This window comes from Saccopteryx leptura, chromosome 9 (assembly GCF_036850995.1).
Source record: "Saccopteryx leptura isolate mSacLep1 chromosome 9, mSacLep1_pri_phased_curated, whole genome shotgun sequence".
NCBI lineage: Eukaryota > Metazoa > Chordata > Mammalia > Chiroptera > Emballonuridae > Saccopteryx > Saccopteryx leptura.
Genome location: NC_089511.1, coordinates 9,684,542 through 9,710,168, shown reverse-complemented (window position 1 = coordinate 9,710,168; position 25,627 = coordinate 9,684,542). Strand labels below are relative to the sequence as shown.

General features: G+C 48.7%; 1 protein-coding gene across 1 annotated transcript in view; it reads right to left on the bottom strand.

Annotated features, from left to right (window-relative positions):
- Nucleotides 1–25,627, bottom strand: part of NUP93 (nucleoporin 93) — an 89,725-nt gene that overhangs the window by 17,554 nt on the left and 46,544 nt on the right. Inside the window, exons 4-7 of the mRNA XM_066349242.1 lie at nucleotides 13,907–13,969; nucleotides 8,662–8,790; nucleotides 2,391–2,465; nucleotides 446–535 (exon numbers count right to left, since the gene is read on the bottom strand). Of these exons, the coding sequence (XP_066205339.1) occupies nucleotides 446–535; nucleotides 2,391–2,465; nucleotides 8,662–8,790; nucleotides 13,907–13,969 (357 nt within the window). The remainder of the gene's footprint in view (nucleotides 1–445; nucleotides 536–2,390; nucleotides 2,466–8,661; nucleotides 8,791–13,906; nucleotides 13,970–25,627) is intronic.

Genomic DNA, 25,627 nt, shown 5'->3' with positions numbered 1-25,627 from the left:
GGGATCGGCCAGGGACAAGAGCTGAGGGCTGGAAACAAAGATGGGGAGTCAGAGAGGGATGCGACCAGCAGCATGTGGGGAAGGCTTACAAAGACCCTGCCAGAATCAAGTTCAAGGGGCTCATGGGTGTGGAAACCACATCGTCTGAACTCGGCTCTGGTTCAAGATCCCGTTAGCCTTTCTAAGTGACTTCAAAGCAAATACAGCTCAAGAGCTCTCATGGCCAATAACTGATCCTGGCTGAGCCTCCTGAAGATGCATTACAAATAGATACAACATCATCATCAAGAAATGGCCCACAAAATTACAATAAAACTCTGAAGAGCAGTTTGTATTTTATCCCACAGAACAGACGGTCTTCTTCGGCCCACTCCCGTCAGGTCAGCAAGCAGCTAGCCCCGTCCGAACACTGGACCACGTTCTCCTGGCTCAGCCCCGGGCCTACCTTGTCATCCAGCTCGGTGACGGACGCACAGAGGTCCACGAGGTTTGGCTGCAGGTGCCCGTTTACGATCTTCTCGTTATAGATATAAATCTGAAACAATGAAAAGTGAAGTCAATGGCATGTTTCTGTTTTTCTCTCTCTAAAACCTCGTGAAGCAGTGCTGAAGCCCATGTCTATCCTGTGGTCGGCAAAGCTTCGGCCAGCCTCGCTACCTGTGAGCGCTGAGCCGTCAGGGCTGCCTGGAGGAGAGGTCTCCGGCCAGACCCTCAGTTCTGTGGTCGAGCGTGGTGCAGAAGCATCCACACATCCAAGCAAACTGCTACCCAGCCTTCCCCACCCCAGAGGAATGGAGCAGGGTGGTCCCAGCAGGCCTCAGTCCCAGTGAGCAAGGACCAAAGGGGAGAGGAACAACGGAAGGGCTCCTGCACTACTTCCTAAGAACCCGAGGCAAAGTTTGGTAATGTTTTAGCACAAGGACAAATGGGCCCGGACCCAGGCCCAGCGCCTGTGACTCGAGTAAGGCGGGTCACGTCACAGCCCCCCACGGGTCAGAACAGCAGCTGCTGCACATCTGGAGGGTCCATTTGTCCTCAGTAACTGTTCTCAAGAAAAAGGAACTATGTGATATTTAAGGTATGGAAAAAGCAATACTACTTTGAAGTTCATCTTAAAATACCCTAAAATCATGATGGTAAAAGCTAGTAAGTTCTAGTCGTTACAGCTGCAGTCCTTGCTCTAGCAGGGACAGAACAGGTAGTGATGTGAGACAAACTGGAACCCTGCTGACCCTTATTTCCCGTTGCTTTACACGGGGACACTATCATGTAGCCTCCAAGGGCGGCACAAAGATGAAATAAAAATGAGTTTTAAACTATAAGGGGGTGTTTACTCACTCAATGAGCATTTACGAGGGCCTTCCCTTTGCAAAGTTCTATGCTCACGGGATATAGAGAGTCACTCTCCACTGGAGGGGACAGTCACATGAACAGCTACTGTGGCATCCTTAGTGCGAGAAAATGTTAGTTTTCTGAAGCCTTAGTCTCTGCAGATACAGAAGACACAGGGTCTCTCCTCAGCAGCTTCGTTATCAGGCTTGGGCTCCGGGGGTGGGGGTGGCAATGGAAGGCGTCAGCCATTCAACGAAGGTGAAGAGTAAAGGGTGTAGATGTATTTTGGGGCGGGATCTAAAAACTGGAGAACGAGGGGGTTGGAAGGACAGGACTCAGGTGCCGGAAGCGGATGCTGCTGGCTTTGGCTGCCTGGTTAAAGGAGACCACAGTACGCTGAGACTTTAAAAAGCATTTAGGAAGTTCTCCTCACCAAGGACACAGTATAAGAGGGGTGGAAGCCCGCCACCCTCAATTCAGGAAACGAGATCATTTTCCCTCTTCGACATGTGGAGTGGGGAAGCACAAGTCGGAATAAAACCCAGTGGCCAGCACCACTTTATCCAAAGCAGTGTCACTCCATACCACCGGAACCATGGGCCCAAAACAGCGTGAGCTTACCCAGGACAATGTTAGGTGGTGGTGGTGAGCACACAGTGCCACCAGGCAGAAAAGCATTTAGAACGTTTCTCAACAACAAGAGGTGCAGGAGTTCTGCCAGCAGCACCGCCCCCCCCAGGTAGTCAGTTAATGCAGAACTCCGTCTGCTCAGCAGCACAGTTACTCAGACCTCGCTGTACACGGGCCACTGCCAAATGTGAAGTGAGACGCCCTGGTCAGTGCAAGGGCGGATTCAATTTCCCTAAACCAAATCGGAGTCAGTCTATTACACAGTGTGACAGAACTCTCAGTGACCGCGATGGTGAAATATTAACCAGTCCTATGAAGGAAAACCCGACTTGCTTCCAGGGTTTGACTTTCACAGGAAGCCTGTTCCCGGAACTCCCGGAAGGCTCACACGGGGCTCTCCGGCCCCCACTCTCCCGGGCAGCGCTCACCTGCCGCGCGTAGGCCATCTCAACGCTGTCCAGGGAGCTCCGACCAGGGGGGCCCACATCGCTGATGTAACTTGGCTGTAGAGAAAGACACACTCAGAACTGGTTAAGAACAGCATTCAGTCAGCATTCAGTCATATACACTAACAAACAAAACACCTTCCGCAGAACCAGAAGCCCCGCCCGCTCGCTGTCTGAGTGGGGACTGACTCTGCGTGCTCAGTACCACTGAGTCAAAGACTGCTCTGTACGACAGCCACCTCTCTGGAACACAGCTAACCATCCCAAAGTCTTTTAAAACAACAGAGCACTAGGCCTGTTCATTCCAGCGACCTAACTCGGGGGAATGAATGAGGGAACAAAGGGCAACAGTGCTGGACATTCCTGCAAGGACACGGCTGTTTCAGCCAAATCCACACAAACAGCCTCGAGAAACGTTTTCCAGTACAAAACCCAATTTTTAAAATTACCCATTTAAAAAGTAGTTGGTTTGCAGGCTCAGATTTCCATTTAAATTAATTTTGCTTAATGCTCTTGCTTTCAAAAGTACCTTGCCTTCAGTTGCCCTTGGCCAAGCCTGTCACCACACATCAAGTCGATTGTCCGTCAACAGGACGTGTGCTGCTCGTTCCTGAGCAGAGGAACCAGCAAAGAGTTTGCTGCAATTTCAAAGCCAGGGGCTGCCTAAGGGCTGGGAAACCCGTGTGCCGGCTGGGAATAGCATTCCTCAGTCCTCAAACCTCTGGGTTTCTCTGCACGGCGGCCAGACTGCACAGCAGGGGTGACAGGAGCAGGGGACCAGAGCCCAGCGAGGCAGGGGAGACCAGGGCCAGAGAAGACACAGGCTTGCCCAGGAGTCTAGACACATGAGGGCGCTGCAGACTTTTACTGAGCAACTACTTTTGTGCAGAGAATATCTGGGCATGAATAAAACCTTTCCCGCGGAGGGAGGTTCTAGTTAGGGAGAAAGTGTGGGAACTAGTAAAACAAGCACAGCATAAAGAAGAAACGTGGTGATACTAAAGAAGAAAGGGAGTTTCTAATTTCCAAGTGGAATATTTTGGCTTTATATGAGCACAATGGAACCAAGGTGATTAACTTACAATGCTGGTTACAAACTCTACACAGAAACCAGTACTGCTAGGGAAAAAACACTAACTGGGAACCAGAAGACCCAGGTTCTAAATGTGACTCAAGGTTGCACAGTTAGATGACATCTAACCTCCACAGCCTTGTTCTGCATGGATAAAATGAGAATAAAACTCAGGCTGTTTATATGACGAAACCTATTATAGCCACTAAGAAATGACAGACACCTCTGACTACTAATCTAAAAAAAAGCTCCAAAAGCAAAAAAAATCAAAACGTAATGTTAAACTGTAGAGCCTAATACATAAAATGATGCCACTTCTGGAATCAGTTGGTGATAAACTGATGAGGGGACAGATGCGATCTACGTGCACGTGGACGCCTGAGGGGACCCGTGCGGCCGGGAGGGGCCCCGTGTCAGAGGTCACGTCTGGGCGGTCTGTACACCGCCACCATAGAACACTGTGCACGGAGGGGGGGTCCATATTTAACCCATCTTGGTGTTAAAATGAAGGGCCTGTTGAATAAACTCCTTTTTGAAAGAGCAGCAGGTCGCTAGTTCTATACTGAAATCCTACTCAAACTCCAATACGTGAAACAAATCGACCCCCTAGGAAACTACCAGGGAGCCATGAAATAGTTTGGAATTCTCCAGTCTGGGGTTTTTAGATTCAAACTCTGTGGGTCTATACTTTACTGTATTCTATCAAATGTCATACACTATTGCAAAACCAAATGTTACTTTACGTAGGAATAAAAATTGTGTCAAACTGAGGTGGTGAACACACAATACAATATACAGATGATGTATTATAGAATTGTACAACTGAAACCTATATAATTTTATTAACCAACATCACCCCAATAAATTCAATTAAAAAGAAAAAAATGTTGTAAAAAGAAAAAAATGTCAGTTTAACTATAACATCCCACTGAATTTAAGACATCTTAATTTCAGAAATGTTAAAATGTGGGCAAGGTCTGTTGACTGGGAATTGATAAAATATGGCGGTAAGTCAGTTATCACAATTAGAGACGATGTTCATACACACTGTTCACACATCACAGTGTGCCATGGGACCACCATCTCTAACGAGTAAGCTACAACTTAGCTTCTCTACTGAGCCTGTTACTTGTCAAGTCATTTTCCAGAAAATACATTAATGGATCATCCACTGATTGGTCTAATACCAATACAGCCACTAGCTCCACTAAGGTTAGAAAAATTTACCTGTAAGTCCTGTTCTCAAAGTTGGCTGCTATATCGATTACCCACACTGCTCAAACCGGCACGCCGCACGGACCGGAGGCAGGACTAGGTAGGGCACGAGGGCGCTTTGCCGGGAGTCTCTTGCTTCAAAGCACACCATTTTTATTCAGCCCACACTTGAAAGTGACTAATGATCTTCCAATTCCCACCTTCCTTTAAAAACGATACCTCTCTCTTCAGTGCTATCCTAAGGGAAATGAGTTCCCACACTGAACTGAGGCCAGGGAGGCACCATTCCCCTTATTAGACTCGCCAGGAACGGCCACAAGCAATGTGTCGCTGCTCTTCTGTCATCAGAGGCTTGGGGGAAAACATTTCAGAAGCCAGCACGCACTAGTTCCTTCGTCCTTTCAAAATAATAACCTCAAGCTTCTCTTTCTATTAAATTATCCAAATTTGGACATTTTCTTTCAAATGTAAGGTCAGCGGAAAATGATTGGAAGCCTCCTTTCTAACTAATGACTCTTTGGATTTCAAAAACCTTCTCCCTGACAATAAGTACTTACGAAAGGACAGATCCTTATTATAATGATGAAAATGAACTCAGTGTAGAGCTGACCAAATACGAAACGCCACCAACTCTGCCAGGACATGCTGAGTGTGCACTCTGCCTGCCCCAGGCAGGCGCCCCACGCACATCCGAGGCCCCTGTGGCGAGGAAACCGCTCCTCAGCCTGTCTCTGGCCCTCCCACTGCGCGGCTTCCTCTAAAGGAATAGATAAGGTGCCTGCTGCCCAAGTGGGGATGACAGCACCTTCCCATCACTTTGAAGAAAATTATATGGAAAAAGCCTGTAAAAACACACGGTTCCACACATCCACCAGAACGGCTAAATTTAAAAAGACAAAACATATCAAGTGTGGCAGCAATCTGCAACAAATGGAATTCTCACATCCTGCCGGAGATGAGGGTACATGAACACAACCCCTGTCGAAAAGCACTTGGCAGCAGCTACTAAAGCTGACCATATGCACGCCCTCTGGCCCAGCAGTTCCCCTCTCAGGTGTACCCAGAAGGCAAACGTAAGTTCACCCAAAAAAATGTAAAAGAATGTTCACAACAGCACTATTTATAAAAGCCAAAAACTGGGAACTATCCCAATGTCCGTCAACACCAGAATGGACTAACAGATCGCAGTCACACTGTTCACCCACAAGAATAAATAGCCCACAAGTACAGGCAACGGGAATAGAATGTTAGCAGAAACCAGAGTACATACTGCCTGACTCCATTTACACACGTCAGGTTCAGAAGCAGACATAGTTAATCTCTGATGCTGGGGGCACACAGTGGTTCCCTTGTGGAGGGGTGGGGGGCAGTGACTGCAAAGGCGCAGGGCGGCTTGGGTGCTGGCAACGCTGTTTCTCCCTCGGGTTGTGCTCCATTTGTGATCATTCACTGAGTTACAAACTTATGATGTGGGCTTTTCTGTACCTGTTATACTTCAGGAAAAATGTTCAAAACAACAGGAACAAATAACAAAACCTACAGGGTCCATAAAGTGGCAACTCCCTGGATACCCTGAAGAGAACACCTCCACGTCCCTCCCTCACCAGCTGTCCCAGCAAAGCTGTCACAGCAAGCTGTCCCCTCTGCTAGGCAGAGAATAGCGGAAGTGTTGGGAACTAACTCCCTTCCAAGGGGATTCGAGGTCGAGGAAGAAGAGTCTGCTAAGTGGACTGGTCTATTTTTAAGAGAAGAACAATCGAGAAAGAACATCTCATTAGCAGCTTATAATTACTTCCAAATCCCAATACAGACCACAACCTATTAACACCATTTTAAAAAATGAAGTTTATAAAACCATGACCCGTTCTATTTATCTGCCCAGACAGACTCACAAGGAATTGACAAAGAAACATCAGGCTGACCCAGGGTTTTAGACATTCATTCTTCTTTCCCAAAGCCTCCCGTCTGAGTCTTTGAAGTTTCCGAGACTAAGAAATGTGGAACAGGAGCCTTAGGGAGTCATTTCCTAAGACAAACGACTTTAGCTCTATTAATTGAGGGGCTAACTTAATAGAAAAACTGGTTTGAAATCAGGAGGTAATTTGTGGACATGGGACGTGTAAAGTTATCCTGCAGGCACGACAAACTGCCACGCTACCCATCCTTGACCTGGACTTGAACAGAACAGAAATCTAGAAGCCAGCAGTCCTGGGTCCCACCAGCCTAGGACATGTCTCTGAGCCTCATTGGTTCCCTATCTGATGAGCAAAGAATGCTAGCTAACCATGAGACTACTGGAAAAAGACTTACCAGGAAGCACTGGGAAAAATCTGTGCAATGTCTAACACTATACTTTTTATATCATTACAATTTTTAACCTGCACATCTAAATTAGCTGAAGCTGCTTTTTAAAAATAGTAAGGGACGGACGGCCCTGTGCACAAGGTGCTTTACATCAATCACCACGAGGCTTCCCAGTAACTGCACGCCACCAGTGAGGACACTGCAGGGCTGCAGGGCTTCAACACAGGGCTGTGCACCCCCTGGCACCAGCGCGGAACGTGCAGCAAGCCCGTTTCCTGGCACAGGGCAGGTGTCACCGATCAGGCAGGACACTTCCTGCTGATCCCAGGTGGGCCTTCAAACTCCTCTCAGGGAAGAGAATGTATTAAGTAAAAAGAGCGAGATACAAAACAAGTGACTCGACCTGACCCGTTTCAGCAGCGCTGCTCCGCTGCCGAGTGGAGACTGCAAGGGCAGACGCAGGGAGCCAGTGCGGCAACCTCCTCTGAGCCGGTCCCCAATCCGCACTCCTGGGAGTTGAGCCCGTGAAGAACCCTCACCCCTGAGGGCAGGCTGGATTTAGCGACTTACATTGAAGAGGGGGGAGACAGGATATTGCTTTCAAGATTAAGTTATATAAAGACTGGTTTGTGTGTTGGGGTGCGTGAGCTCTCCCGCGGGCCCCTCACTCTGGCACCGGGGAAGGGAGCTATGTTGTGCGCAGTACACCTGAGAGGCCCACAGGACAGGAAGCTGATGTCCTGAGCCGAGAGCCTGAGCGGGCCTGTGGCTTGCCCGTAACCATACAAGTGAGCCTGGGGGCGGATCCGTCCTGGAGGGAGCCTCGGGGTGAACACAGCCTCGGCCAACACCCAACCGCAGCCTCCGGAGACCCTGAGCCAGGAACAGCAGCTGAGCTACATAAATGCCTGTCTCAGCCACTGGGGTCGGCGCGATCTGTTACAGGGCGACAGGTAACTGTAACAAGCAGCCAGGCTGCTCCACAGCCAGAGCAAGAGCTGGCAGTGGTTTGGACCGGAGTGCTGACAGCGGACACGGTGAGCGGGGGCTGGACTCTGTTTCCCAGCGTGTGTGACAGGCCAGGCGGGAGGGGAGGACCAACCGGGGCCTGAGGACCCTGACCTGAGCAAGTGCAAGACTGAACTGCCCCCGATAAACAGGACAAACCCTGAGAGGAGAAGGCTGGCGCCAGGGGGGACGTGGGCCGGGCGCTATCATGAGCCAATCCTGGACACGTGCAGCGTGAGACGTCTCTGGGACATCCAAGTAGCGCCAAGAAGGCCTTCAGATAAGTGAGTCTGGGGCTGCGATGCGGATGTGAGTCTTCAGCAGATACATGGTCTTTAAAGCCACAGGCTCAGACAAGATCAGCAGGGCAGTGATTGAGGGAGAAACAAGGACAGGTCAAGGACTGGGCCGGGGGCACTCAGACATCTAGAGGTCAAGGAGTATAAGGGAAATTCAGTAAAGGAGGCTGAGTAGGAGCAGCCAGACATGCTGGAGCAAATCCAGGCAAATGCGGGCATCTTAGAAGCCAGGTGAAGAAAGTGCTTTAGAGGGGACAGCGATCCACAGCACGAGGCGCCACCGTCATGCAGATAAGCATTCCTTGACCTCACTCACATCTTATGAACAGCAGTTTATCTTTTGGACTCAACCCACCTCGCTTTCTTGAGTAAAGTCAAGGGCATCTTCTCCTGACGCCAGCAGAGTGTGGAGAATGCGCTGCTTCACCTGTTCCCACTCGACCAGCATCGACTCCCGGTGGTACTCCTCAGCCATGCCGAAGGTCTGGGGAGACGAGGAGAGATGGCCCACACGCAAAGACAAAGTGCCATTCCCTTTAAGTCCCCCTCCCCGATTACCATCTTCCCGTAAGTAGAGAAAAAGCAATTTACTCTACAAATTATCCTTAAAGAGTTCACTGACAACTGTCCGCAACAGACCTCATTTATTTCATCAAGTCTGACACATGGAAAAATTTTAAACTGTAGTAAAATACACAACAGAAGATTCACCACCTCCCCATGTTCCAGCGCACGTTCAGCGGCATTAAGCACGTCCCCGCTGCTGTGCAACCCTCCGTCTCCAGAACCAAATCCTGCAGAACTGGAACTCTGTCCCCAGCAAACCATACGCTTCTGTCCCCTCCTCTCCCAGGCCCTGGCAGCCACCATCCCATTTTCTGTCTTGATGACCTGACTGCTCACTCTAGCTACCTCCTGTAAGTGGAATTGCCAGTATTTGCCTTTTTTTGTGACTGGCTTATTTCACTGAGTGTAATGCCTTCAAGGTTCATCCATGATATAGCGTGTGCTGAATGTCCTTCCTTTTTCAGGCCGAAAAACAATCCATTGTAGGCAGATGCCATAGTTTGTTTATCCAATTATCTATCCATGGGCACTTGCACTGTTTCTACCTTGTGGCTATTATGAACGATGCTATGAACACGGGTGGAAGAATTTCTCTTCAAGTCCCTGCTTTTGCTTTTGGGGGGCTTGCCCAGCAGTGGAAGTGCTGGGTCACAACCTAATCCTATGTTTAATTTTACACACCCATCAATAGTGCACAGAAGCTCCCATTTCTCTACATCCTCACCAATACAAACTTTTTTCATAGTAGCCACCCTAATGGGTATCAGGTGCCGTCACACGGTTTTGTTGTTCATTTCCCTGACGGCTAGTGATGTCGAACATCTTTTCATGTGCTTATTAAGACAAATACAGGGTGGGGCAAAAATAGGTTTGTGGCTGTTGGAACCAAAAATAATATGGAAATTAATAAATAATAAAAGAATACATTGTGTTCCTCACACGCTCACCGCATACTCGCAACTATAACCTGCTTTTGCCCCACCTTTTTAAAACCCCTGAAATTAGGCTACATGTTACAATTGATAGCATGTCAGTTTATTTTCTTTGTAGTACATACAATAATGGATAATAAAATCTTAAGATTTAATAAGCATCTAAGATAAGAAAACACAAACAAATCATTCTCCCAGTGTATTTACTTTAAGAAACCGTGATATTTTCACAGGAGAATTCAAACCACTAAAAACCCAGAGCCCTCCATGGTTGCTTCCTGGCCGGCTACTCAAAGTCACCACTGAAATGTTGGGCAATCCTCACTCTTGTCTACTGGTGACACTGCAGTTGTTACCAAAACAAAAGCACTGAGAAGGAAAAGAGAGAAAGAAGAGAAAAGAAAGGAAGGGAGGGAGGGAGGACACAAATAAAACCTCTGAGGAGGAAATTAAAGCAAATTAGGGAGATACACTGGATCATGATCGCTCTTGGCCTATTTAACTCTTTAATTGGCAGACCAGGTTTCCATCAGCTTAATCCCACTCTTCAACAAGACATTTCATTCACAATCTGATTACAATTAGACTGGCATCTAATTGCGCAGCACCTAGGGAATGAGTATTAGTAATCCCTGCTTTACCCCTGGCAATGCATATAATTTATACTGATAATCACCGTACATACAAGCTTTGGAACACTGTTAGAAAAATCATATATAATCTTCCTACAAATGGGATGCTTGACTATGGACCAATATTTACTAAGATGTGTAAAAGAGAGATTCCCGACACAAAAATGATTAGGAAGAAGGCTGGCACATCCTGCGAGCTTGATCTTGGCCATCTATCAAAGGATCCCTTTTCTAATATGTACTCTGAAACACAAGGAAATTGAGAATCACAGACTTTAAAAATCAGTGCTCCGTCTAGCTTTGTTCCGTGAGTCAGGAAGAATAGATCACTGCAAATAGTGTGGACTGTAAAAGGACCTAGAGGAAAATCATTTTCTCATTACACCAGTGAACTCAAAGCTTTGCACTTTGAACAGAGAGAAGTATGTCAGAACAGAAGGTGGGGGTGGGGGGAGCATCCTTAGAAAGTACCTAGAAACAGTACACAGGTGAACTACAGTTTCTTCTAAAACTCTTCCCATTTAGTGGTCAAACCAACAGCCTCCTCAGCCTTGCGCCTCTCCCAGCAAGGGAAAATGGAGGGCTGTGGGGCATGAGGACCAGGGTGTGTGGCAATAAGGTGGGGCAAGGAACTCCAAACTGGCAATAGCGAGGTACTGAGCTGTGGCACTGACCCAGGACACTCTGTGTCACACGAGTTTTTCTCAAAGACAAGAGTGGCAGAGCAGTAAGGGCAACTGAAGAAAACAGACGATATAACCTCCAGGGTCACCGCTGCTGAGGATGGTGGGGGCAGACCTCCAGCACCATGTCAGGGTCAGGGAGACAGCACACAGGATTAACCACCCCGGTAACCAGACTGCCCACCCCTGTGCCAAGGACTCCTGCTTCTCAAACACGGGAAGTACTCTGAAAACTGGCAGCTTTCTGGGCTCTAATCCTCACATGGATCTAAGAAGTATGTCAGCTCCTCATTTAGAAACAGCCCCACGACCCGAATGAACAGCACTGTGGTTCCATTCAGTGTGATAAGGAGCTTCAAATAAAAATCAGAATTCCAACATTCAAATTCTCTTCCCTTGACCATGCCACCCCCAGCTTATCTTAATTACATGAGAGATAATGGAACATCCAATTTGCGCGCTAATCAGGAATGACCCGCCCCCTATCTGCCCCATCCCAGCTTGTTGCCTTTCGACCCCGTCTGCACTGCCGACTGGGTTAGGGTGCAAAGGAGAAGGACAACCAGAGGAACTCATAAGAAGAGTGTCAATAGAGGTACTCAACTACGGACCAAGAGAAGAGGACATGGGGGTCTGACACGAACTGGCCAGCAGGCAATGGTGGGAACAGGAAGGAAAGATAGAGGCAGGATAACCCAGAGGGAGTGCAGAGGTCTCAAACTAAGGGAAGACAAGACAGACCAGCGGAGAACCTATTGCAAGTTAAATCGGAACCTTTCAGGTTCTGTGTGGAGGGAAACAGAGCTCTCTGAACACAGTTGAGAAAGGGGCAGAGAGAGAAGTGGGCAGCTGCATGGAGACAGGTGGGGGGCACTCACACCCCCTTTCCGTATCGGGAAGAGGGCAATGTGCCTTGACTTCACACCGCTCATTACGGAGCTGTCGCTAGCTTTTAGAAGCTCTGCATATGTTCTGGTCGTGCTGTTCCGTTTCTGCTGGGAGGCACCAAGTGGGCAAGGACAGGGCTCGTTTGTGGTTTTGGAGCTTGTTTTCTTGGCATTTCAGGAGGACACTGGCAAGTTATTCAAACATAAAATTACCACCAAAATGCCAGGCAGCTGCTCACCCTTGGTTTGACAATGGCTTCTGCTCGGCGGCACTGTCCTGGTGTCGTCCCCCCCCCCCCCCCCGCTGGCTCCCAACACCGGAACAGCTCACGAGGACATGTGGCGCACTTGGCACCGTGGCATGTCGCTGAGATGTTCTGGCTGGCTGCACGGTGAGTCTCAGTATGGCATGGTGCTCAAGACTGCCAATTCCAGAAACACATTCTGCAGGGGAAGGGACTCATTCGGCTCAGTGGCATGCGACAGTCCTAATTCAGTCTCACTGGTCCTCTACAGGGGGAGCATCGACGCTGGCAGCTCACTCAAAGTGTGCACAACGGTCCTCTGGAACACTTTCTTATCAATTAGAGCCAGCAAGCCCCTGCTGCCCTGTCTCACGTCAAGCCTGGGACATTCCTACCTGCACAGAACATTTTAATAAAGCACACTGCGGAGAGCATTTGTTACTTTATTACTTTTACAGAATAATCTAGAAGTATTTCACTTAATATGAGGATCACGTGTGAACAGCAAAGCAGAGGTCTCCCCCATCCACGCTCGCTGCAGACACCCCGCTGCTGGCGGACGCGGCGAGCTCTCCAGCCTCCTTCCTGAGGAAGCGGTCTGTCTAGATCAATCCCACACCATCGCCCACCGTGCTCCTCCCTCCCCAGAGCCTCGGTGGCCTGGAAATCTCTTACTCCACAGTGGGCAGTTTGGGAAAGGTGTTGATCTTTTACTCCCTGTCAGAAACAAACAGGATAACCTGCACGTTAGTAAATAAGGGATCTCTGAGGATCTTGAGGGGATGCTTGTTGCAAAATACAGCTGCACAAGTAACAGCTGTTCTGGCTGACTTATACTTATCACCCTTTCGGGGGCCAATCTGGTTTGTTTTCTTCAAGACCTCGGAGAAACTACTGCAACAGGCAGCATCAAGAATGTGATCTCGTCATCTCCAACAACATGCATGGACGTACAGGGTAGTATGCTAAGTAAAGTCAGTCACACAGAGAAACAGAAATACCATGTGATTTCACTTACATGTGGAATCTAAGAAAACAAAACAAATAAAACAGAAACAAACTCCCAGATACAGAGAACAGGGTACAAACCTCCAGTTATTAAAGAAAAGGGCACAGGGATGTAGTGCACAGCACAGGGAAACCAGTCGGTTTTACTGTAATAACTTTGCATGTTGACAGGTTCCCAGATTCATTGTGGTGATCACATTATATGGAATATAAATGTTGAATCTCTATGTTGTACACCTAAGCCAATATAATGTGTCACTTAGGCTTTAATAAAAATGAAAGGTAGCATTGAAAGTGAACTTGGGAGATAAAAGGAAAAAAAAATGAGGAAAAGTATCAATGATCATAATGACCTCTCTGAACTGCTGACTCAGGAGAAACCAAAATACCACTTCTTACTATGACAATGAAACCAAAGATTAATTTAATAATTAGTTGTCCAGCCCAGTGTTTCAGGTGCCTTTCAGTCACTAAATACACATGGAGTTACACATGGGCTGGTTTCCTAAGTCACAGTTCCCACAGGATGCCCCTCATGCGCTCACTGTCCAGGAGAGCCAGACCATGGACACGGGTTCCTGCCCCGGGCCCCGACACAAGGCCGCCCTCACCATGGCTGACATCCACACGTAGGCTTGTTTCTTACCCTCTTCCGGGACTCTTCAATGGCGGACAGCAGGGCATTGTCCTTCTCGTTCTTGAGGAAGCCCTATGAAAGGGGGAAGAAATGACAAAACAAGTTCAAGTTAACCTTCAAACCATCAAAAGTACATTGTAGGGGGAAAAAAATAATCATAAAGATATCTGCTAGTCTGCCCACCTTCACCCTCACAAAACTCTCTCAACTCGAAAATATCAAAAAAAGATGGTTTTTACAGGTGTTCCCTAGTTTCTTGCATCCTGGGAGCACATGATGACTGTCAGGTCAAGTCCCATGCCCTATAAACAAGAAATGTGAACAGCCAGGACTGCCCTTCAATTCCTAAATGGCTCATATTACAGACATAGATCTGGCTTTGGCCACACAGCCAGTCACAGCGCCTCCAACTGCCCCTTAGTCTGCATTTCTCTGTTGCTTTCAGTGAATTCTTTCATTTCTTTCCAGCACTGAGGTAGGCAGTCACTGCCACCCGCTGGCGCGGATGTTTCTCACCTGCCTGTCCATGGCTGGGCTAACTGAAGTCATTTCTTTGCACACTGCCTCTGGGGTCCTGCCATCTGCACTCCCTACTTCTGGCCTGAGGACGCCCGCTGTTTGTTTAACACAGATGGGGAGAGGGGGAGAGAGTCCGGTCTGGCTTAACATGCACAGCAGTAAACATCTGTAAGACACAACTCTACAATAACACCATGCCAGACCTGATTTCAAGTCATGGTGCCTCCATTTACTAATGGCATGATTTTAGCCAAGACACCCAAACTCTCCAAACCTTCATTTATTCATGTGCAAAACAAGTATTAAATGAAGTGTTCGGTCCAAGGTTCAATACATGTCGCTGTTATTAGAACCAATCAGATTTAGATCCGTATGTGACATTAAAGAAACATGTTCAGAGTGTTGCTATTCATCGTCCTCACTGCTCGAGCTTGGGGCAGTGGCAGTTGAAGAGGGTCACTGTCCTAACAGTGTCCTGGCAGCTGGCCACAGTGCAGGCAGAGTGGGCTTCAGCATCTGCCTCCGTGCCAACTCCCAGCCCTTCACACATAGGCGAGGCTTCTAGTCCACAGCTGGGGCCCGGGGGCCCAGCAGGAACAAAGAAGATGATGTGCCGTCTAATAGGTAAAGATCGAAGTCTCAGCCTTAACATCAAAGACTTCAAGTTGCCCTACACGTTAGGTCCACCTACACTCAATGCAAGGCAAGCATGCTGAGCGCATCACTGGTGCATTTGTCCAAAACAACCCGTTTTACCAGAATCATGCTTTTGCTCTTTTTTAGGAACTCTAAAGCTTTTAAAATGACATGCTGAATTTTAAAAAAAAATTGACAATTTTCTTGAATAGTTATAGTCATGGTGAATAATTCATTTTTAAAAAACTGTAAATCTTAATATACTTTGTTCAAACAGTCCTAGATATGAGGCTGCTGGTTCTTAAGAAATAACAGGTGGGAGGTCAGGTAAGACTCGGGGCATACATTTAAATAAAATGATTACTGATCTTCGTAGGTTTCCCAGATAGCTTATGTTTGGCCCAGGATTTTCCCACACTGCTGTCACGCCCCACCCTGGGTGGGGCACTGGGGTGGACAGAGACAGTGGTAGCAGCCCAGGCCACAGACTCTGCAGGGCAGTCCCCAAGGCGGCCCCCAGGTGGCTCTGAGGACACAACACGAAGACCGCTCCAGTACCTATAACTGGTGCTGGGGTGGGTGGGGAGAGACCGCGGTCATGTGCTGGCTGCTGCAATCGTCTGATAAACCAGAGCACAAAGAGCGGGGGCCCCACATGGGCATGCCAAAGGCGGTAGCTTGTCACCACATGCCTGCTTCTGGCGATGGCAGGGGAGCCAGACACAAAGTGACGGGAAGGATGTTAATGGACTCTGTTTATACCCTTCACAGCCCATAATTACATTACTGTCAACAGACCTGTATTATGAATTTCCTTTCCTGAGTGGTCTTCAATGGCTAAATCTAAAGCTTTAGTGTCACCGTGTATAGACAAAGCCATGGAACTCTTCTCAATGAGTGCTGTCCCCGAACAAAGCTGGTAGGCACAGACTGGGCACCTTTCTGTGGCTGCTGCTGCAGGAAATGGCTGTCACACGGGAGGGGCCAGTAGGGTGACAGCCCCACTTGGCCAGGCCTGGCCGTGCCCCACCCCGCACGGGCTTCCCCTGCTCTTCCGTGAAGAGCCTGTCCCAGCCCTGCCTGCCCCATCTCCACACACCCCACATACACAAATGCAAATTAAGACACAAACGCAAAGCAATCATCACATTTTTTAAAAGCAGCATACTACTCTGTAAGAAACACAATTCTAGAAATTTTCTAAGAATGAAATTTCAAGTAGGGCTGAGAAGGAAAAAAGATACTGCGTGGGGCAGATTATTTTCTTCTATAAATATTCATTGATATGAAGCACCTCAACAACTGGGCTTTCTCTGCAGCACAAACTGAGTCCATAAAGGGTAGAGATTTTGAGGGGTTTTTTATTCCTTTCTAGAACAGGCTACAAGTCATATTTTATTTTTAAAAACATATTATAGGTGATCTATATTTTGAAAAGAATCATAAAACCACTAATGCACACGGTCAGAGCAGCGCTGGGTCTGGGTGCCATCTAGTGGCAGTCGGTCTCTTTTCAAAGACTCACAAGAAAAACTAAATCAAAAAGTTGGGAAGGAAACAGCTGTCCTGGCCTGGTCTCCCCCACCTCCCTGCCCCGGTCTCCCTCTCCCCTCGGCCCCGGTCTCCCTCTCCCCCCCCCACCGGCCCGGTCTCCCTCTCCCCCCCGGCCCAGGTCTCCCTCTCCCCCCCCCGCCCAGTCTCCCTCTCCCCCCCACGGCCCGGTCTCCCTCTCCCCCCAGGGTCTCCCTCTCTCCCCCCGGCCCTGGTCTCCCTCTCCCCCCCAGGGTCTCCCTCTCCCCCCAGGGTCTCCCTCTCTCCCCCCGGCCCCGGTCTCCCTCTCCCCCCCCAGGGTCTCCCTCTCTCCCCCCGGCCCTGGTCTCCCTCTCCCCCCCAGGGTCTCCCTCTCCCCCCAGGGTCTCCCTCTCCCCCCCGGCCCAGTCTCCCTCTCCCCCCCAGGGTCTCCCTCTCCCCCCGGCCCCGGTCTCCCTCTCCCCCCGGCCCCGGTCTCCCTCTCCCCCCCAGGGTCTCCCTCTCCCCCCAGGGTCTCCCTCTCCCCCCCAGGGTCTCCCTCTCCCCCCAGGGTCTCCCTCTCCCCCCCCCTGCCCGGTCTCCCTCTCCCCCCAGGGTCTCCCTCTCTCCCCCCAGGGTCTCCCTCTCCCCCCGGCCCCGGTCTCCCTCTCCCCCCCAGGGTCTCCCTCTCTCCCCCCGGCCCCGGTCTCCCTCTCCCCCCCAGGGTCTCCCTCTCCCCCCGGCCCTGGTCTCCCTCTCCCATGCGTGCTTCCTCTCCTTCCTGCTCTCCTGGGAGACATGTCTCAGCCCAGAGAGAGGCTTCCAGAGCTCATCAGAAAATGGGTTTTCTGGAGAGGTGAGCTGGGCAGGACAGAAGATGCCCTCTCTCCCTGGGTGGGGCTCCAGGCCACACTGAAGACCCCGGTCACAGGGAAGGCCCCCCAGCTCACTGTGCAGTCGTCATACAGTGATCCTCAGTGCTCCTCGTCACTAATATCCCCTCTTCTTGCCAACAAGCACTTTTAATTGCTCAGAGGTTCCCACCCCACCCTTCTACCGTCGGCGTGCTCAGTAAAGACAATTCCATGAACACGTGCAGGCCTGGCAGGCGAGATCACTGCTCCTGAGGTCCTCCTGAGTACTGCTCCTCGCTGCCGAGCCCTGGAACAGACCCTCCTCTGCCCAGCTCCCTGAAAGGGTTCTGGTTTGAAGCTTTCTCTAACATACAATAGTCCCACTTGGGAAGCAATGAAGGGCCAGGCCCTGCTCTAAGCAATTCAAAGACATTATTGCTAATTTTCTAACAATATGAAAGAGTAGCCTGACCAGGCAGTGGCGCAGTGGATAGAGCGTCGGACTGGGATGCGGAGGACCCAGGTTCGAGACCCTGAGGTCACTAGAGTGGGCTCATCTGGTTTGAGCAAGGCTCACCAGCTTGAGCCCAGGGTTGCTGGCTTGAGCAAGGGGTCACTCAGCTGCTGTAGCCCCCTGGTCAAGGCACATATGAGAAAGCAATCAATGAACAACTAAGGTGTGGCAACGAAGAACTGATGCTTCTCATCTCTCTCCCTTCCTGTCTGTCCCTTTCTCTGTCACTCTCCATCTCTGTCACACACACACACACACACACACACACACACACACACACACACACAGCAGACATGATCACTCCTCTCTCTCCCCCATCCACCTCTACCCCACTTTACAGGTAAGAAACAGGTTTCAGCATTTAACTACCTGACCAAGGGCTCCCCACCAGGCAGAGACAGAATTCACACAGTTCTAATTCTCAAGAGACTAGCTGTTCCAAGATACTTAGGGAACAGACACTTCTAAATGAAAAAAATAAAGAAAAACTTCTTTCTTTCTCTAAAAGGATAAGTCCAGGAGGGGAGCAAAATACCCTGAAATTTGTTTTCTTCATCAGTTATTCATTCCCTGTTACAGATGATTAAACTGAAGGCACAAAGAACACTAACCTTAAACCAGCACTGACAGGTGCTCACACACAGGGACACGGTGATCACAGCATTCTAGATCTTCACCACACACACCTGGTTCTAGTCCTTGCTTTCAGCCCAATTCTAGACTGTCTCTCAATACTCTTAACCGGACCATACTGCAAAGTGCATTCTTAATGTAGGTTCGCACTGGACTTACCGGGGTGATCACTCTGTACGGTATATACCTGTCTCAATCACCATGTTGTACACCTGAAACTAATTTAGAATGGCATCTTTCAAGCTGGGGTTCAGAGCCCATTATTGGGTCATGAAATCAACCAGCAATTTTTTTTAATGAAATAAAGTACAACAGAGATATTTGATATGGGTAAATAATTGTTTTGTGGAACTTTTCCTTCAATCATATATAGATGTGTGTCCGTATGAAGTTGGTGATGGTATAAAATATATTTTTTACTCAGGGTCACCAACAAAAATGCCATAAATTATTGCTCTAAATGTTGATCTATAACATGCCGAAGTTCAGTACTGATCACTGTGGAAGGATGAGCATGCACACCTGCCAGAGCGGTGTCTTCAGTCACGCCCTCCATCCGTAACAGAGGCGCCGGGCCGCCTCGCCCCATCTGCTGGCGGAGAACAGCCCAGAACGTAACCATGAGGTGGGCCGATCCTCCTATCAGAAGTGCAGTCACCTCTAGGGACCCGGCAGCCACACTGGCTTTCAACGGCTCAGACTGAGAGAGATGGGCATGAAACCGCTTGGGTCTCTATCACCTTGCAGACTTGCGGTTTCAGAAACAAGCGGCAGCTTGCTTCTACTGTAGCGAGAAAGAGCAAGAGGATGTTTGCTTTTGTCAAGTAGCCAAATGCTCTCAGTTTATTTGCTTTCCCAGAGTGAAACCTCTAAGACATGAGGGTCTCTGTGAGAGAGGCTTCAATACAGTACACACTCTGCGAGGAAAGTAACATGGCGGCAGAGAACTGTCACAGGGCTCTGCCTCCCGCCTACAACACACAAGTGACCCCTCGCACGGTTACACAACAGTCTGAACCGGAGAACACGCATTTCCCGATCATTAAAAAATAAAATAAAACCAGATAAAAGAATCAGTCTAATGTGGCCCCACAAAGAAAAAGCCAAGTTTATACAGCCCTCAAAAAAAGAGAGGCCATTCCAGGTGTCTTCCTGTTCAACACAGCACCTGGTGACCGGCCCTGTCACACTGAAGTGAGGCACCCACAGCAGGTCAGGCCTTGCCCCAGAAGTGAGCTGACACCAGACAACAAAAAGCTGGTACCCTCTCGCATTTAACACACACACTACGTATGAAACAGGAAACCTGTACCCAACATTCCAAATCAGTATAATATTAACAAATAAAAGCAGCAACAGAAAATGGTCGTTGTGGTGGAAAATAATTTTGCCAGGATAAAGCAATAGCTAGGAGGGCATTAAAGACAGAATGAAAACTAAGCAGATCCAAACGTAACCCTAGAGTAACAGAGTAACAAAGAGGGTCTACGCCAAATGAAACAAGAATTCCAATAAGCGCTGCCCGTGGGCGTTAGAGCTGTAGAATGAATGGAGAGGTGTCCAATTTCCATAAAGAAAGGGTGTGAGTTCCACCCATTATTTTGCTTCAGCTCCTTCCGCGCAAAATACCAACACCCTTAACCTCTCCCAAACCTCTTCCCAATTTCTGAACGAATGACCTCTTCTGAAACCATCTCTTGGGTGAAATTTTTACTAAGCTAAAACTGCTACTTAAGGAGAAAGTGGAGAAGGACGAAGCGAGGTACTGTTTCCAGATGAGCACGCAGAAATCCTGCCCAAACTTGGAGCCCTGGGCTTATCAGATGCTGTGGACACTCTTTCTGTAGCTCCCTTTGCGGACCCAGAGAGAGCACCTCGTGCAATTTCTCAGGCGAAAGAAGTGTTCGTTATTGATAAAACCCAAAGAAGGATGACAGAAATTTTTTAACTGGAGCATTTCTGGGATTTGGGAAACTTTCATATTGTTTATAGCATGTTTGGTTATTTTCTTAGATCATTATTTAATGTAGTGAAATAAGAACACATAAGATGTCAGCTTAAAAGACCACAAGAGACAACCTCCTTTTGCAAGGAACACAGACCGAAGAGCAAATCAAGGCTTTGTTCTCCCTCTTAGATATTCCGAGTAAGTCCTGCTACTTGTTCTTGGTGAAATTTTAACGTGAAATTTTATTTGTTTACATATTGCATTAAAAAATCTGTACGTATCTTCAAGTATCCCCACAGAAAGGAGCGCTCAGCCGACAGAGCTGACGACGCGCTGTGATCTATTTCTGACTGCGCTGTACGACTTCTCACTGCGCACTTGTGCAGAAGCCCGGCCACTCCCCTGCAGTGGGCGGCAGCAGCCCCACCGCCGGCCAGCCCCACACAGCCGTCAGCCCACAGACTGCGCTGGAGCCACAGGTGGCAGGCTCTGGCTCTACACCATGGCGCTGCACGGGCACCGGGCCATCTGTCACTGCCAGGCTGCGGGGTCCCATTCTGTTCATGGTTTCTGCTACTGGGCTATAAACAAAGGGTCACACAATTATGTGATGAGCATGGACCCATTAAGGCAAAACAAATGACTTGCTCCCATACTGAAATTGGTTTACAGGATGGTCTACAAATTCTCACAGACTGAAGAGAGCTCAAAGCGTGCACGAAGATTCTACCCCCAAGAATACGCAGCTCCGAGCAATGTTTCCTGCAGGAGCTGCCTAGGGCCTCACAGGCAGCTCGGACTTACGTGTGCTGGCACAGCCAGTCCCTTCAAGGGCTCGTCGATGCAGCCACAGCGCAATCTCTCGCCCGTGCCTTCTGGAAAAGCCACCGCCTTTGAGTGAGCATTTGTGTAAGTCCATCTAACTGCCTTCTGTGGGCCCCTCCCCTCCTCCTTATCCTCCCCATCCCACCAAAAATAAGAAAGAAAAAAGAAAAGGGAACTATCATATAACAAAAAACCCACCTTCCAAGATTTTCAGCACAGAGTAAAGAAAGAATGTGAGAGGTAGAATTCACCATGACCCAGAGGGAAAGTCATCGTTGAGAATGGGGACACGCCAGTCCTGTGCTGCAGCAGGAAGGGTGCAGGGTGGATGGCACACCTCCCTTGTCAGCGTGTTACGGGCACAGAACTGCTAAATGCCTCTTCCTCCTACACCAAGGCGTCAAGCCAGGGCTGCTTAGCACACAGGCTGCTGCCCTTGGAAAGTAAGGCCAAGGGCGGCATCCCTGGGAGGGCCGTTTAAGTCTCCTGTCCCACCGCTGCGAGGCTAGCTCTGCCTTTTAGGGGGCTCAGGGCATTCCTGCCATCTGCTGCCTCTCTCTAGCCATCCAGGAAAGAGAAGCAATCTGTCCAGCCCAGTCACTGGGAGACTCCGTGTAGAGCGGGAGCAAGCAGTAAGGACATCGTACAAATGAGTAACATAATTAATGGTGGCCATCCAGGCACTGGTGGGAAAAAGTGCTTTTCAGCAGAACCCCGCCTCCTCCCAAACCCAAGAAGCCCTGAAATAACCTCTCAGGGTTGTGTAAGCAGCTCCGCCCTGCTGGGCACCAGGCCTGGGAGAGGAGGGGCCTGCTGGGCGGAGAGCTCCCCACTTCCAGGAGAGTACCCCGAGCCTGCAGCCCAGGGAAAGGGGCTGCGACGCAGCAGGGCGGGCCAGGCCGCGGGGTCCGGGGGTCCGGGCCGTGCTGGCCGTCCTCTCTCCCCAGTTCTCTCGCGGAACCGGGGGCGGTGGGGGAGCAGGAACACTAGAAGCCAAGAAAGGGAGAGGGACGGCAGCCAGCCAACTGCTCAGACTGCTGAGGTGGCCCCGGGGAGGAAGCAAGCACAGCACCTCCGAGTCTTACCTCCTCCCCGCCACCCCCACCCCCACCCCCACCCAGCACACCTGCCAGGGCTAACCTCTGGGGACACAGGAACAGGGACAATTCTGAAGAGAAAACTTTCCAATCTAGCTTTGCAAATGAAGACAGCAGTGTGCCCAAGTACGCCTGGCTTCAAAGCGCAGCGGCAGAACCCTCTCCTCACCCGAAGGTATGAACAGACCTAAAAACTGTTCATCCCATAGCCATTCTAAGGTCATGGGAGGATGAGGAGGAGATATTAAGAGACAATAAAAAAATGCTTAATATGCCTTTAGGGAATTCATATCCATCTTGGAGATGGAGCAGTCCACATTCAAAGAACTTTTTTTTTTAATAAATAAATTTTTATTTTAATGGGGTGACATCAATAAATCAGGGTATATATATATATTCAAAGAAAACATTTCCAGGTTATCTTGTCATTTAGTTCTGTTGCATACCCATCACCCAAAGAGAGATCATCCTCCGTCACCCTCTATCCAGTTTTCTTTGTTCAAAGAACTTTTCTATTTTTAAAAAATAGAATGCATCAGTAACAGCCTTTATCACGGCCAACATGCCCACTGCCCCCCACCCCACTCTAAAACAACTTATTAAAATAACCCTGCATTATTTTTTAAACAAACCAAACCATAGATTCCTCTGCTTTGTCAGATCTAGTGTCTTTTCCCTTTGGAAACAGGAAACAAAAGCAAGATTTGGAGGCTGTGAGAAGCACAGAGCAGAAGGTATGTCTGTGAGCCCATAAGACTGGGGTTGAGTGGGCTTTGTCCGGTTGGTTTCTACAGAGCTCAGGATTAAGCCTCGAATTCTGTTTAGCAAGCACAGGCATGCTATTAGTCAGGATAACGTTTGGGAACCACGTGCCACATTATTCCTGCTGGCACCCGGTGTCAGTCATGTACACTGCAGTCGAAAATCACAGCTCCTCCCGCTATGCAGCACAGCTTATGCTGATGGGACTGGTCATCATGGCTGTCACAGAAAAGGGCACCCTGGTTTTCCCGCAGTCTCTTCTAATTTAAAAATTCTTTTTTTTTTAATGTATTTGTTTGGAGACTAGTAAAACGAACAAGGGACCTTGTCTTTTATAACTTCCCGCTGTTTTAAATGGAATTTGTCATGGCAGTCCTCTGTTAACAGTACTTGGAAATTCACACTCTCTCCAAAACCTTAATTAAGTTTGGAAACGTTCTGACTTGACCCCCTCAGAGCTGAGGGAATACTGCAGGAAGCACCACTCACCACTGTCACCATGGGTACAGCAAACATGAGGCACTGCTTAGCTGGAGTGACAAATGCAAGCCACAGGAGAGTGCGCAAGACCATTTCTCAACTACGAACTGCCCAAAACTGACAGGGAGCTAAGATCTTGCACCCAGCGCATCCGTACCAGGAGAGAAGGGGGACCCCTGCACTGTGGGACCCCTCACACCTAGAGCAAGGGGACACGTCAGAATGCCGGGCTCCATCTCTGCTCCGAGCTCATGGCCGTGACCTCCTCACCCATCCCAGGAGACTCCACCCTTCATGCTGAGCCAATACAACTGAGAGCTTGACCTGCAGGATGTATCTGACTTTTAAATGTTTGTTTATAAGTGGTAAATTTATAAATGCACATCACCTACTACAACACAGGCCCAGGAAGACGCCATGCACAGCTCTTTAAGACACCAGTCACCAGTAAGCCCACAAAGAGAAAGAGATGGAGCCAAATGCAGACAGAGGCACAGCACAGAGCAGGAGTCAGGTGGCCTGGATACAGGGCAAAACTAACTGCTTTCCAGATGTATGACCTTGAGACAGCTGTTTGACTGCGTAAGCCTAGCTTTACTCAGCTGTAAGATGAGCTGACTATACCACAGAAACTCTAAGGGCAGCTCCCGACATCCCCACTGCATGACAGGGGAACAGGTAAGAAATGAACATGGTCACTACCACGGCAACTACAGCTCATTTCCAAAACACTTCGTCCACTGAACCAGAAAAGAAATTAAACAGACTTCGTTTTGGAAGGCAGTAGACATATATTTTATATATAAAATAACCAAAGCCCACAAATAATGAGAATGCAAACCAGAATCAAGAACGAATAACGCATTTTCACAGGAATGCTAGTTTTGTCTTGCCTTAAAGGAGAAGCAATACTGTCCTGTGTTTTCTGAATATCCATCTTTTACTGGAAGGAGAAAGTCTCGACATTTAAAATAAGAAGGAAGCACAAAGCAAGGAATTTCAGAAGTGTTGATAGGAAATATTTAAAATTTTACTTTATACATATTTGTCAACAATTTCTTAAAAGCATTAATTGGAAACTAGATATATGCTAATAAAAGATAATTATATCTTTGACAAAAATCTTAAAATTTTGATCATCTAATAGAATAAAAAGTACCTGTATGTTGGCAAGACAGTGTCACTAGGGTGACTTCAAACTAGACCGAAGGACAAGAACTCACGTGCGGTCTCCTCTTGTCCCCGAGCTCCTGGTGCCGCCATGTTCCTTCCTCCCACTGCCATCTTGGTGCCCCGGCTGCGTCCTGGTGGGCGCCGCCGTGCTTGCTTACCTACAGCATGACACTCCCTGCCAGAGCATTCAAACGCTTGACACAAACACAGCTTCTGCAGCAAAAAGCAGCAGCCCCTCACTCTCTACCTCCAACCAGGCTAAAATTTCATGAGAAAACCAAAGAGCTTCCACACTGAAGATATTTGGGAACCCCTACAGGGAGGGGAACCTCTTCCCAGCACCCCAACTTGAGCAGAGCATAGTGGAGGCAGGAGGTAGGTCCTGCCTCCCCAGAGGACCTTCCTTCCACACGGTTCACAGAAAGCCAGGGAATAAAATCAGACCAGAATCCTCAACTAAGTTTTAGTGTACAAATTTCAAAGGAAGGCTGACACCCTTCATGCCATCCAACCAAACATCTTATGCACGCAAAGCTGCAAGTAAAATGCGAGTTCTATTTTGCTGCTCTAACATTCTTTCCTACCCAAGTGCAAGCCTTATAAAACTGAAGGGAAAAGAATCCCTTTACATTTTACATATCTATACACCATATATCTAAACAATTACTATATTAAATGTCCCTCTCAGGATTAAAACAATTATATAGAGATCTTGGCTTTTATGCTGGAGCATAAGTAAGATTTCTGCAAGCTTTAAGGCATCTTTGTAGGATTCTAAAC